At 40.5% G+C, this 14822-nt stretch overlaps 1 protein-coding gene across 1 annotated transcript in view; it reads left to right on the top strand.

Moving 5' to 3' along the window:
• Positions 1–14822, top strand: part of serinc3 (serine incorporator 3) — a 30460-nt gene that overhangs the window by 4868 nt on the left and 10770 nt on the right. Inside the window, exon 2 of the mRNA XM_030729261.1 lies at positions 10215–10376. Coding sequence (XP_030585121.1) covers positions 10215–10376 — 162 coding nt within the window. The remainder of the gene's footprint in view (positions 1–10214; positions 10377–14822) is intronic.

The following is a 14822-nucleotide window of genomic DNA, read 5'->3' as shown; positions in this document are numbered from 1 at the left end:
TCAGCTCGGAGGGTTTACCATCTCCCAAGCCATTCAGGGATAACAGGCGATCAGCCCGCTCTTCGTCTGAAAGCTGATAAATCCGCAGCAGATTCTCCTTCAGCGCTCCATACTTGTTAGCAGGCGGCGGGTCCCGGAGCAGTCCCATCAGCCGGCGGGTAGAAGCAGAGTCCAGCGCCGCGACGACATGGTAATACTTGGTGTCGTCTGAGGTGATCCCGCGGAGGTGAAACTGGGCCTCCACATGCTGGAACCAAGGCTCTGGATCGTGCTGCCAGAACTCCGGGAGCTTGACCGTGGCCGCAAAAATAGCGGGAGAAACGGCGGCGGCTGGTGAGGAAACGGCGGCGGCTGGTGAGGAAACAGCGGCCGCGGCCGTTGAGCTGTCGTCAGCAGACATGTTCTTTAGTCGGGGTCACCAATGTAGGAGTCGGTGGAAGGAGACACGAGCAGGTATGTAGTCTCAGCTTTATTCGGTCAAACACACAACAACTAGAACTCCAAATATAACTCCTGCAAAAGGAGGAGTCAAGCCCTTTTATCCCAGGCCTCTCTCTCCCGCCTTTTCCAGCTCTATTCCGGTCTCTCTCTTCGCAATAAGAGCTTGGGGCATTCTGGTGTGAAATGTGCATATATGTGGCCACCACACTCATATCTGTCTCATAGGCACGCATGTGTTCTCTAAAGTGTGAACCACAAAGATTGTTAACCCTTACATGTTTTTCTACTTCTACTGGTGGCTCACACACCACCACCCGACTCCTAATAGTCTTTCAGTTTTTTTTTTTTTTTTGTTGCATTTTTGGCCACAGCGGCTTTTATCGGCAGTAGAGGGAGACAGGAAATGGGGGAAAGATACAGGGGAAGACTCGCGGGCAAACTGGCGACAGGCCGGGAATTTAACCCGCGCCGCAAGGCTCCATCACTGAGCTACCCGGGCGCCCCCTAGTCTCTCAGAGTTTATGGGTCATCAACTACATTTGTCCCAGGGCCGGAATTTTTCTAGGTAGACACGGTGCGGGCCAGATACTGTTTGCTGTATGCGGGTACACACCGAGCCATCTACCCGTCCGGTCCCCCGCAAGCAGACAGTCAGAGAACCGCGCAGGCCGGGGAGTACGCTCAGTAACGATCCTTTCGCAGGGTCACCGCCGGAAATCCGTTACAACTTTTACTTCCTGTATTTGACAAGTTTGATTTTTTTTTCTACACAAAACAAGGTTAGATTCACCTTCAGCTGTGTTTACAATCTGATCACCACCAACAAACATTCTGATTGGTTCTAGGAACATGGAGGCATTTAAGGGCAATGAGAAATTGCGGTTTGAGGCGTTTGATGATTCACACTAGTCAGAGACGGGTATTTGACGGGTTATGACGATTGACTGGCGTACAGTACCTGTGGCAGTACTCTATGGGGGGCTGGATGGAAAGCTCTGGTGGGCCGGATGTGGCCCGCGGGCCGCCAGTTGACGTTCCCTGGTTTATGGTAATTTAGTGCATTCAAGCTCATAAACACATCCACATCACGTGCTCCAGCACTAACAGAAAACCTTTATTTGTCAGAATTGAATGAGTAATAATTAAAATAGATGGAGTTACAGGACAACTAGCATTTGTGTGGTGAGAAATAAAATCTCTCATTATTCAGAAGACTGTCTGCTGACCAGTCTTCAATAAAACCAGTAAAACTACAGAATGACCATCCACCTGACAATCAACCAGCAATCTTGTATTTGCTCACATTGGCATTCCTCAACATTTTGATACCGTTTCCTACGCTCTCATTGGTTTTAGCGACTTCCTGGTTTAAAGACTGTGAACAGAATTGGATATGCAGTTTAGAGCAGAGAGACAAGAACAAAGTTTAGGTGAGTTTATATTTTTATTTATTTAATATGTACAGTATATTTTTGATTAAGAAATAACTTGGTAGCTTAAGTTGCATTCCATTTGAACAGGGAAGTTGGAATTTCCGATTTTCCCATGTCTGCTGAAGAGCTCACTAGAAATATCACTCAGTTGATGCAATTTATAATTGGTAATGGAGCCCTGCAGTGAGCAGGCTATTGCTCTTTGATATTTTGGGTTGTAAGAGTATGTGGGACATAGTTAGCCTGTATGCTGGAATTCTATTTATATGTAGAAACAATACTGGTCTAGTTACCAGGTTATAGAAAGGAGTGAATGGGTTAGTTGCATGGAAGCTAGCATAAGTTGTTTAAAACAAAACACAATTGGGTTTAAGTGTAAAACATGTATGTGGCTTTTTAACTAACTTACTATGAAGTAGCCAAAGTATTTTACATTTCTTTTACTTAAATTGCAGGCCTGTGCAGGCTGGTGTGAACAGAAAGAACGTCTAAAGTTCAGTACAATCATTGATCATGATGGCAAATCATTGAAAATGGCACAGACATCTGTAATCTAATCCAGTGGTTCTCAAGGTGGGGTCAGGGCATCCACAGCAAAGGTTGTAGCATCAAAATCGGTTCAACCACTATAACCCTGTTTTATAACTTGGATAATCAATAATAAGGAGATCCTCAAGCTTGTAGATCTGCTTTTATTTTTTGCAAAATTATGAAAAGTCTTAAAATTTGGAACAGTTTGGAAAATTGTTGTCAACACAAACCATCTGGGGATCCCTGGCACAAACCCTTTTCAAATGGGGGTCCACTGCCACAGGCATATCAGTGTGGATGTTTTGACATGAAAATGTTTGAGAACCACTGACCTAATGTAGCCTTAAAAGAAAAATTATATTTGTGTGCACCAGACAGTCTTTCCTCTTGAGAGACTGTTTCCTCTAAGCCACATCACCTGATACGAAGCAGTCTTCATAATGTGTTTTATTCTATTTATAGGATGTGATCTGCTATTGACTGAATACATTTTTATGTGATCAGTTTAGGGGTGTGCAATATATATTGATACAATATATATTGTCTATGATAATATCTTAATTGCCATGTTAACAGATGTTATTGAGTGTGCTACTGACCGGGGAAAAAAAATAGCAATCACAACGCCTCGACTCCACGCATTCACTTCTTCATGCTTTAGTATAGGCTGCTGTGCGTGTGCATTGAGAGTGCCCCTACTGTGTGCTAGCATAGCTGCCTAAACAACACACCTAAAGCTGGAAATGAGTGAACCCACTGAAGGGACAAAAGTGAAGACATCGTCACCCTCACAGTCTTCCTCCTTAGATTTAATTCCTAGGTGAGGATGATCTTCACTCATAGCACGACGATCCGGGTTCAATTCCTGGTCCAGGCCGTTTTATGTGGAGTTTTCATGTTCTCCCCATGCTTATGTGGGTTTCTTTCGGGTACTCCGGTTTCCTCCCACTGTCCAAAGACATGCATGTTAGGTTGATCGGTCACTCTAAATTGTCTGTAGGTGTGAATGTGTGCGTGATTGTGTGTTGGCCATGTGAAGGACTGGTGACCTGTCCATGGTGTACCCCGCCCTCGCCCGATGATACTTGGATTGGCTCTAAACAGACAACAAAGAAAAAACCTTAATACAAATACAAACATCCATCCATCCATTTTCTTTCTGTTATTGGGGCTGAGTTGTGGGGCCACAGCCTGAGCAGGGAAGCCCAAACCTCCCTTTCCCCTGCCACCTCCTCCAGCTTATCCCTGATTCAGCGCTGGGTCTTTGTAGAGCTACAACGTAACCTACTTAAGTGGCTGATGTTGTTGCCAGTGTTTATGCTTGTGCAGGTGCATTGCATGTGCTAATTACCTTTAGGTCATGACCCTATACATCCCTAGTAAAGAGAGTCATGGGTGCATCCTTAGCACACTCTCTGGCAAAGAATAGCAACATGCCAGGTATAAATGGGAAGACTGGCTTCCAGCACCTGCAGATAAAAGATGTTGTGATTGTAAGCTTGTCTTCAGACTTAGCGGCTCCCTCACGGACTCACTTTGACTATGTATTGTTTGTGGCTGGATTTGCTCTGCAGATCTTGATGCCCAATTCTTAATTTTTGCCTATGTCACATTTTTGAAAAAAAAAAAAAAATGCATGTTTGTGTGTTCTAACAGCTGTGCGCCATAATCATCTGACATCTGATGCCACGGACCAAGAAATTGAGACCAGGATTACAAAATGGCTTCAAAATATACCAGATAGAAATGGTGTGCGATGCGAATAAATGAGAAGAAAGGAGTGGTGATGCATTTATGTTGAAAGGATATGGCAAACTGTTCACTGATGTTGCTGACGGTTCCAGTGCTTTCTTTGCGCTTTTAAATTCAATGCAGTTTGTGTGTTTTTTGTTTTTGCCCCCCCCCAAAAAAATTTCAATGTTCCAATGCAAAATGTGTTTTTTAATCTTGCACTATTTATATTCCAGTCATGCTTCAGTTTACAGTTAAATGTTTTTTTGTTTTCATGTTTGTTACTTGATTTTCATTAAATATATATTGTTGGGCAGCACGCTGGTTAGCACTGTGGCCTCACAGCAAGAAGGTCTGGGTTTGAATCCACCTCGGCCCAGGCCTTTCTGTGTGGAGTTTGCATGTTCTCCCCCATGACTGCATGGGTTTTCTCCAGGTACTCCGGTTTTCTCCCACAGTCCAAAGACATGCAGTTAGTAGGGTTAGGTTAATTGGTGATTCTAAATTGCCCATAGGTGTGAATGTGAGTGTGGATGGTTGTCTGTCTCTCTGTGTTAGCCCTGCAACAGGCTGGCGACCTGTACTCGGTGTATTCTATCTCTCACCCAGTGACAGCTGGGATAGGCTCCAGCCTACCTGTGACCCTGAAAAGGATAAGCAGAAAAGAATGGATGGATAAATATATATAATGTTGTTTAATATATATTATTTAGAATAAGTTATTCAATTAAAAATAATGTCATTTTATTTATTTATTTTGTGTCACTGTTGTTCAGGCATTTTTAATCTGGGCCAAATATGGCTCATGCTGTTACATGGCTTGATTAAGGTATACAATAGGCTGTCATCTGGTGCCAGTGCTGAAACTGTTCTGGGCCAGCACAGGGCCACCAGTGTATCTGCAGCTGGCTTTCTGCTGGCCCATGTATGGGCCACTCTGGCAAACCGGATCTGGTCCACCAAAGGGCTGTCATTCTTTGTGGTGTGCAGGCTGAGTGTAAGTTCATTTTGTCGGCCAAAAACTGGCCAGACCAATTTTGCTATGTGGGAATAAAAGAAACCAAACTTTAAAAAAAATTCATATTTGCGTTTTTGTTACGTATAAATTATTCAATTATTATACATTATAAACAGATGATACAGCACCTTATATTCTCAAGCAAAACCCTTAAAACGATGCTTCTGTTCATTTTTCAGTTATAAACTTCTCTGTCTGGGTTTATTTATGGTTCTGATCAGGGTGAAACATGTCCTCACTAGTCATGTTCTAGTTGCGTGTTTTCTGGCACACATTGTCATAGCTTAGTCTGCAGGAGGACTAAGCTGACCTTGTCTGACTGGTATGGGTATTAACTTGTTGACAATCTTCAAGGCATCCTAATCTCTTGACTCCACTTCAGGTATTAGTGTATAAGATGCAGACAGTAGTTTACTGTAAATGAATGCATAGGCTGTCTGAGAAGGTCAGGATGTGCCTGTTTATTACTAGACCAAAACTTAATCAGTATAGTCTACTTATATTTCTATAAAAAGGCACTGGCACAGTTATACAAAAAGATTAGCATGCATTATTTGCATTGTACTACTGCTTGCCACCATCATTGTCACTAGGGTTTAATCCCGGGATCCGGGATTCCCGGGAAATGCGATCAGAACCATTTCCTGTTTCCCGGGAAACGTTAGACGGGAAACCGGGAAAAAAGTCGCGCGCGTTGATTTGACTTTCAGAAAGAAAAGAAAGCTTCAGAATGTTAAATTTAAGGAAATATTGAGAGAAGGGTTCGTTTAATGCGAAAAGCATTACTCTTCATTTCAGGCACGTTCAGCCTCCGTTTAAGGCTTCAGCCTTCATCTCAAGCGTTTTAATAGAGGTATTACACAGTTGTGCTTTTTTCCTCTTTAATTTGTTGAAATCGTAGGCAATGTGTTTACCCTAAGGTATTTTGTATTATATAATTTTATATTATATATTGTTATATTGCATTATATAGCCTATAAAATATGCCTGCCCTGAACAATAAAGAAATATCTGTTTAACTTCGAGTGTTTCTTTTCCTCGTTTGCAGCCGCTTACTAACAATCATGAATTAGGATACGGGCCTAATGTGTGAAGAAATTATCATGAAATAGATTGCTTTAACATATTTCGCTTTTAAAATGGAGTTGAGTAAAATGTATATTTTTTAGGCTATAAGGATCGGCCAGTTTTTCAAAAGACGATTCACAGCGAACCTACTTTAACCCTCAGACACGGTGTTATAAATTTGTTGTTGCCAGAATGGCAATGACCAAGTCGTGGTGCATTACTCAAGGCCCTGTGTTATGCCATATTATAGTGCAGTAACGTAGTTAACCTTTCAGTGACTGTTACAGCGTTCCACTGGTGGAGATATAGCGCAACAGATGTCGCCACGACAGCGTGGCTGAGCCTTTATCAATGCTGTGTGGAGATGAACCGTATTGTTTTGCACCAGCAGTTGTAAAATAGCTTGTTATAATTCCATGTACAATGGAGGAATATTCGAATTATATTTGTTAAGGGAGTGTTGAGGAACGATACAACACCGCATAGCTCGAGCACTCAAATGCTGAGATGTAGGTTTTATTGCGTTAATCAAGCCGACGTTGCCCCCTACTGGGCATAACAGGACATAGCTGGAAAGCTACCTCTACAATATCACAATAGGTTAAGGCCGACACAGGCTACAGAAGGCCTAATTAAAATAAAAAAATAAATAAACTTTTTTCCCGGGATTCCCGGGAAATGGCTCGTCATTTCCCGGGATTTGATTCATGTCATTTTCGGGAAAAATATTAAACCCTAATTGTCACCAATGTAGCGACAGCAAGCAGTCACTGTAGTGCACGCTGTGTTTATGCAAGATACAAGATTGTGTAAAACAATATATCCAACTTAGATGGCAGAATTATAGAAAATGAAACCAGAGCCAGAGTAGCAACATCAATATGTCACACAGCATGCTTTACACTAGTTTGGAGGTTTATAATAACTTAAAATAGAGCTCCTTCTTTTCCCCTCCACAGAACACACACACACACTTGTTTCTCACAGATTCTGTTTGTGGAGAATCAATGATTGTATAAAAGATGGACACCAGGGCTCCACTTCCTTCCATTGTACAAAAGTAAAGCCAAAATTTCCTGCTTATGGGGGCTGCCATGTTGCATTTTTGGATCAGTACAGTCTGCGCAGTAGTGATTTGGAGTGGCGTTGCTACATCAAACTCCCCCCCACGCCTTTGTTGGACCTGACCATGAACCCACCCGCCAGCACATTTTACGTATCCCAGCTGCTCCAGTTTTAATGATCTGTGCTGATGGTTTTACTGCGATGGATGGCTCATTAGTAAATACAAAGACATTGCTATATTTAAAAAGGCACAACTCTCTACATACTGTAATTTTATACATCCAACATAATTCTGTAGCTCCTACTGTTAATGTATTAGCTAGATTGGCAGTTAGCACACGCAGTGTATTAGAAACTTGTTAGTAATTTGGTACCCCTGGCTTCCTCTTGTAGTCAAAATATTTGAATAATTAATTGCTCTTTAATTTTTGTTGTTTTAAACAACAAGATGACATCAACTGCACACACTTCAGAGGCCCAGAGTTACTGTAAATATCAGAATTGTCTGGAAATTAGATGTTGCTGCACAGCCTATATCTTTTGAGGTATATAATATGCTATGCTAATATAATAAAAGGCATTAAAAACACAATAATGTAGCCTTCATATATATTTTACAATCCTTCTGGCAGTCAGCATATCGATTCCCTGCTTACCTGTAGCAGTTGTCAGGATAATGATTAGAATATCTAATGATTATTTTTGTGTTTGTGGTACAACTTGCCATATTTGGTCAATCCAGCATGAAAGTTGCATAAAATAGAAAGGTGATGTTCCTCATCACTGTGACCAAGAATTAAATGATATTAAAAACTATCTTACATGTTTCATTTTGCATTATTGTAAAAAAGAGCTATCTCCATTCAGAAAATGGCACTAGTTGTCTTTTGCAAAGTGAAGTTTTTTATTTTTTATTAGTGTTACCTCAAATATGGGACTTAATAGGATCGCTTACTTTTTTCAGATTTCAACTATGCAATATTCAGACGATTTTTTTGATGTATCGGGCCCAAATTACAGATCCTGTTTCAATTCTACAGTATAAATTTCAGGCTTTTATCTTGAACAGTTTTTGAAATATTCACATGCAAACATGACCTCAGATTTCAAAGTGTGAAAAAAAAAAAAAAACCATGTTGGAACTCGGTCAACGGATCATTTTTTACCTGCAGGAAAACAAAGCAAAACATATGCAGGTATTATCACCAGTGATTTGATCACCCGCCTTAGCATTGGGCAACATATATTAATGCTTTATATTATTCCTCTCAAAGGAAGTAAGCTGTACAGGGCACTGCAGATGTAATTTTGTGAACAGTAACTCATTAAGAATAATTCAGACTGCTTCTTAAACTGGATATTTGAACCAAACACTCTCAATAAAAAATACAATGTAAGTATACTGCTCAGAAAAATTAAAAGAACCCTTTTTTAATCAGAGTATAGCATCAATTCAGTTAAACTTCTGGGATATGAGCGTGAATGATGTTGAAGACCACAATCACGTGGCCAGCAGGGAAAAGTGGAAAGCAGGCAAGTGGAAAAAAACAGAAGGGAAGGACTGGTCCACAACTAACTTTCAAAATAATAGTGAGGGAATTGTCAATTAGGAAGTCAGTAAATCAATATGTGTAAATTGTGTCATTTTGTCACCTTATTCCTAAATTTATAACTTGCAAAACAGAATGTGATGCTTTAAGGCTCCAATGGTCAGCCAGTATTTCCTCTACCATTGTTTTAGAAGTGGGAAGGCAGCAGAATAAAAATAAAGAAACTAAAATACAAAAAAAATTCCTACCTGACTCGATTTTGGTTGTTTTCCATTACAACTGAGTACTGCCTCGATGTGGTTGGGGTCGTTATAGTAAGCCCGCTCGAAATTCACATGATGTCATTTGTCACCTTTGCAGATAAAGCTATAACTGGGTTGCCTGCTGCTAATGAAAAGTATTTATAAATGGAAAGGCTGTGTAGGTGACTGTGGCTCAGGAAATAGGGCAGGTCATCTATTAATCGGAAGGCTGGTGGTTTGATTCCTGGCTGCTGAAGTCTGCATACCAAAGTATCTTTGAACCCCAATGTGTTCATCAGAGTGGGAATGTTAGAAAGCACTAAGGTGTAGAAAAAAACAGTGTGTTTGAGACATGTATAAACGCTCTGAATGCTAAAGTAGAGTAGAAAAATGCTATATAAAAAGCAGCCCATTTACCAGAAATCTGACCATTTTAAAAGCAGAACTGGAACATGAAAAAACAGGTTTAGGATGGTGTTTATGGGAATTTTTCTTCCAGAAGTGCATTTGTGAGGTTAGACACTGGTGATGGATGAGAAGGCCTGGCTCGCAGTCTTACCTCTAATTCATTCCAAAGGTGTCCTCTTGGGTTTGAGGTCAGGACTTCTGTGGTCCCCATCAAATTCAACGGCAAACCCGCTCATCCATGTCTTTATGCACTGGTGCGCAGCCATGTTGGAACAGGAAGGGGCCATCCCAAAACTCTTTCCACAAAGTTGGGAGCATAAAATTGTCCAAAATGTTGTGGTATGCTGAAACATTAAAAAGAGTTCCTTTAACTGAAACTAAGGAGCCGAGCCTTACTCCTGAAAAACAACCCAATCACTGTTGTTCCCAATCACTTCCACTTTGTTATAATGCCACTAACAGTTGACTGTGAAATATTTAGTAGGAAGGACATTTCATGATTTTTTTTTTATAAATTACTAAAATATGTTTTATGTACTTGTTATTGCCAATATTATATTTTAGTAAACTTTGGCTTTTAAAAGTCATACAATGCGTTTAATTAAGCATCTGTATTTGTTGTGTTCTCACACTAATATTTTATACTCTTCCTTACACTTGTCACTGGATGTGCTACTTATGCATCAAGTGTGATTTATTAATTATTTTTTCTCCATTGATCCTCCAGGTGCCATGCCTGTGCAGCAGTGCTACCTGCCTGATGTGTAGCTGCTGTCCGAGCAGCAGAAACTCCACAGTGACCAGGATCATCTATGCCTCCATCATGCTGTTAGGCACCATTGTTGCCTGCATCATGCTGTCACCGGGTGTGGATCAGCAGCTCAAAAGGGTAGGAGTTAACCGTGAAAATACTGTAGGACAGATATTTACATTCACACCAAAGCTCACATTATTTAAAGTTAAAAAAAAAAAAAAAAGGCCCCAAGGATGCACCGATGCATAATAGTCTTTTATATTATATACAGTCATGTGATAAAGAATATTTTTCTATAAAATAAGTACACCCTTACTGCTTCCATAGGCATTAAAAAGGGATGCAGCACCCTGGTGCTGCTAATTAAATATTGCTGATTAAGGGATAATCAGTAAGTAGTTTTGGCAGCTTGCTGGTCAGGAACATTTAGGTGTGTGTTAACACACTACAAGGTCAGACATGCCTCAGAGAAATTACAAAAAACTCAAACTGAGTAGGCCAAAACTCCTCCTCCTATGATGTAAGAAACTGATAAAATCATGAAAACAACTGCTATATTAAGTTATTGTTGCTAAAGGTGGTTCATTCACAGTATGAGAATGAATAATTATATGAAAAAAAGGTCTTGAAACCGGAATAGAGTCGTCTGAAGCTCATACTCTGGTTCCTGATATCACTTGATTTTTAACTGACTGTAAAAGACAGTGATTTGCAGCTATCATTAGATACAATTTTCAATGTAGTGGTAATAAGCACATTCAGATTACACAAACAACTGTCTTACACACTCAGTAGTTTTTAACCATCAAAATACTCAGAGTAGCTTATTTTGTGGCCACCAAACCATCCATCTGTATCAGTGTTTTCAAGACCTTAAACAAATCTTAGCTTTCTTTAAATTTTATTTATGAAATATCAGGTTAATTTTCAGTAAGCATATACACTGTGACTCATAGATGTCTCTAATAGGCCGATGTCAGCCAGTATATATCTAATCAGGTCATCAGATGCTGTAAGGGTGGAAAACATTGTAAAGTGCTATCTCTTCATTTTTTATTATGGAATGGTAAATGGACTAGTTCTTATATTTTTTTTGTGCCCACACCAAAGGAGGTTTTCTGGCACCAACAGCAGAATCTTTGGTAATCTTGTCTTACTAAAACTGAGGTTATTGTATTTAGTCTTAAAAATCTTAGTATTGTGTCTAACCAGATACTTACTCTAGATGCCATTATCTTGGCCTCCAGTAACATTGTGAGGAATCAGGGTTAAAGACCTTATAGTACCATATTATCTTAATAGAGCACTTTGCTCTCAGACTTTAGGCCTAGTTGTGATTCCAAGAGTTTCTAAAAGTAGAATGGGAGGCAGAGACTTCAGCCATCAGCCTCAACTTCATCCATTTTCCAAAAATGAGATTTCGGTTAAAGGGTCACCCTTTTGACACACTGCAAATGGTCATAACTAGACTTCCAGGGGGCGATATACAGTACCAGTCAAAAGTTTGGACATACCCTCTAATTCAGATTTTTTTTGTTTGTTTTTTTTAAACATGTACATTGTAGATTAATACTAAAGTCATCCAAACTATGAAGAAATACATATGGAATTATTTAGCAAACAAAAAAGTATTAAACAAACCAGGATTTTTATATTTTAGATTCTTCAAAGTAGGCACCTCTTGCTTTGATCACAGCTTTGCACATCTTGGCATTTTCTCAGTCAGCTTTATGAGGCAGTCACCTGGAATGGCTTTCAGTTAACAGCTGTGCCTGTCAAGGGTTAATTCTTTGAATTTCTTGCCCTCTTACTGTGTTTTGATACCATCAGTTTTGTTGTGAAGAGGTAAATGGTAAATGAACTAGTTCTTATATAGCGGTTTTCTACTCTGAGCACTCAAAGCGCTTATACCAGAGGTCCCCAACCCCCGGGCCGTGGACCGGTACCGGGCCGTGGGACATTTGGTACCGGGCCGCACATAAAGAATAAATAACTTAAATTATTTCCGTTTTACTTATTATCTGCGCCTAAACTATATTTTATTTTGAAAAATGGGCGGATTCGCTCCGTTACTTCCCTCCATGACTTCCTCTTGACGTGTCAAGACGTTTCTGCTCACATGATACGTCACCGCTAAAATTAAACCCAGAAGCTTCAGGCCTGTCTAACGAAATCGGTTGGTTGACCTACATAACGCTTCTTTAAATTTTTGAGTGCTCAACAAGAGTAGAAAAGCGCTATGTAAGAACTAGTCCATTTACCATTTTTATTTATCAACACCGGGGATAGCAGTGAGGTAGACCCAGCCATCAAACTGACTCTCCAGCGCTTGACACCGCGGCTCTGCAGCCACGCTCCATGTGAAATCGGCCGAACCCAGTCAAACCAGAAGCCAGCAAAAATGAGTATCAGAGAAACAAGCTCAGGGGGCTTACACTGATTCAGTGTTATGGTGAGTTGTATTTTTCATGCGCTTTATACAGTAAAAATCACCTAAGTCGAAGTCGCACAAATCGGGTTTTCGCTCTAGTTGGATGGCATCTGCAGGTCCTGATTTTTCCTAACATTAATTCCAATAAAATCATCACATTAATCCGTCGGATATTCACCTACCTCGGATGAAAAATCTGGTCCCATTTTAATAAATTTCCAGTTAAATGTGATCGCATAAACTGGATGAGTTTAGCGCTAAAACCCTCCTCAGCTCCTGTCCGCCCACTTCCATGCATCGGCTCGTTCGTGCACAACTACACACACACTAACAACGCCTGAAAATTGTTTTAGTGTTTATATCAGTTAATTTCACCAGGGACAATCGTGGCAAGTGTAAGCTACAAACTTGCACTTACGAGTAAAATTTCAGATTATAAAATTTGCAGAAGCAAATTCATAGATGAAGCAGAAGCCATTGCAGCGAAATTCGATAATAGACCCCAAACTGGGCCATTTGAATCCGACTGAGGTGATTTCTACTGTATTTGTTTTTGCGGTGTATCTTATTTTGAAGGCATGTTTTACCATGGCTCTAACAGCTGACCAGGGAGCGCTGTGGGCAGAGAGCCTGTTATTCATGTTGAGGCGGGATGTTACGAGAACGCTGCTGATAGAGTTGCATACGAATACAAAGTGGATTCACGTTTTTTATTATTATACGTAGAAAATATCACACTTGGTTATGGTCGTATCATTTATTTTGACGTATTTATTCGCCACACCTTAAAAGCCGGTCCGTGGAAATATTTTCTAACACTAAACCGGTCCGCGGCTCAAAAAAGGTTGGGGACCACTGGCTTATACAACACATTTACATTAACCAATTCAGACCCATTCACCCATTATAAGCACTTCCGTGTGTAACTATGTCTAACATTCACACAAATTCATACTTCAACGCTTGTGTCGGAAAGCAACTTGGGGTTCAGCATCTTGCCCATGGATACTTTGGCATGCAGCCCGGTACACACAGGAATCAAACCGCCAACCTTCCGATTAGTAGGTGAACCACCAAGTAGAGTTGGTATATAGTGAATAGCCCAATTTGAGTAATGTTCTAATCCATATTATGGCAATAACTACTCAACTAAGTAAAGAAAAACAACAGTCCATCATTACTTTAAGAAATGAAGGTCAGTCAATCCCAAAAATTTCAAGAACTTTAAAAAAGTACCCTCAAGTGCAGTCGCAAAGACCATCAAATGTTATGATGAAATTGGCTCTCATGAGGACCGCCCAAAAAAGGAAGACCAAGAGTTACCTCTGTTGCACAGAACAAGTTCATCAGAGTTACCAGCCTTAGAAGCAACAAGTTAAGAACATCCCAGGTATGAGCCCACCTAAATGCTTCACAGAGTTAAAGTAGCAACACTCAACTGTTCAGAGACTATGTGAATCTGGACTTTATGGTTGAACTGCTGTAAAGAAGCCACTTCTAAGGAAGAACAGCAAGAGGAAGAGAATGGCTTGGGCCAAGGAACACAAGGAATGGACATTAGACCAGTGGAAATCTGTCCTTTGGTCTGATGAGTCCAGATTTGAGATTTTTTGTTCAGAACACCATGCCTTTGTAAGATGAAGAAAGGTGAGCAGATGGTTCCTACATGTGTAGTTCCTCCCTTGAAGTATGGAGAAGGAAGTGTGATGGTATTGAGGTGCTTTGCTGGTGACACTGTTGGTGATTTATTCAAAATCCAAGGCACACTTAACCAGCATGGCTACCACAGCATTCTGCATAGACATACCATCCCATCTGGTTTGCACTTAGTGGGCCAATCATTTGTTTTTCAACAGGGCAATGACCCCAAACACACCTCCAAGCTATTCAAGGGCTATTTGATCAAAAAAGAGGGCGATGGAGTATTGCGTCAGATGACTTGGCCTCCACAGTCACCTGATCTAAACCAACAAGTGCTCAGCACCTCTAGGAACACCTTCAAGACTGTTGGAAAATCACTTCAGGTGATTACCTCATGAAGCTGATTGAGAGAATGCCAAGAGTCTGCAAAACTGTGATCAAAGCAAAAGGAGCCGACTTTGAAGAATCTAAAATCTAAAACATATTTTGGTTGTTTAACACTTTAAAGT

This window comes from Archocentrus centrarchus, chromosome 5, assembly GCF_007364275.1.
Source record: "Archocentrus centrarchus isolate MPI-CPG fArcCen1 chromosome 5, fArcCen1, whole genome shotgun sequence".
Taxonomy (NCBI): Eukaryota; Metazoa; Chordata; class Actinopteri; order Cichliformes; family Cichlidae; genus Archocentrus; species Archocentrus centrarchus.
This window is presented reverse-complemented; position numbering and strand designations above follow the sequence as displayed.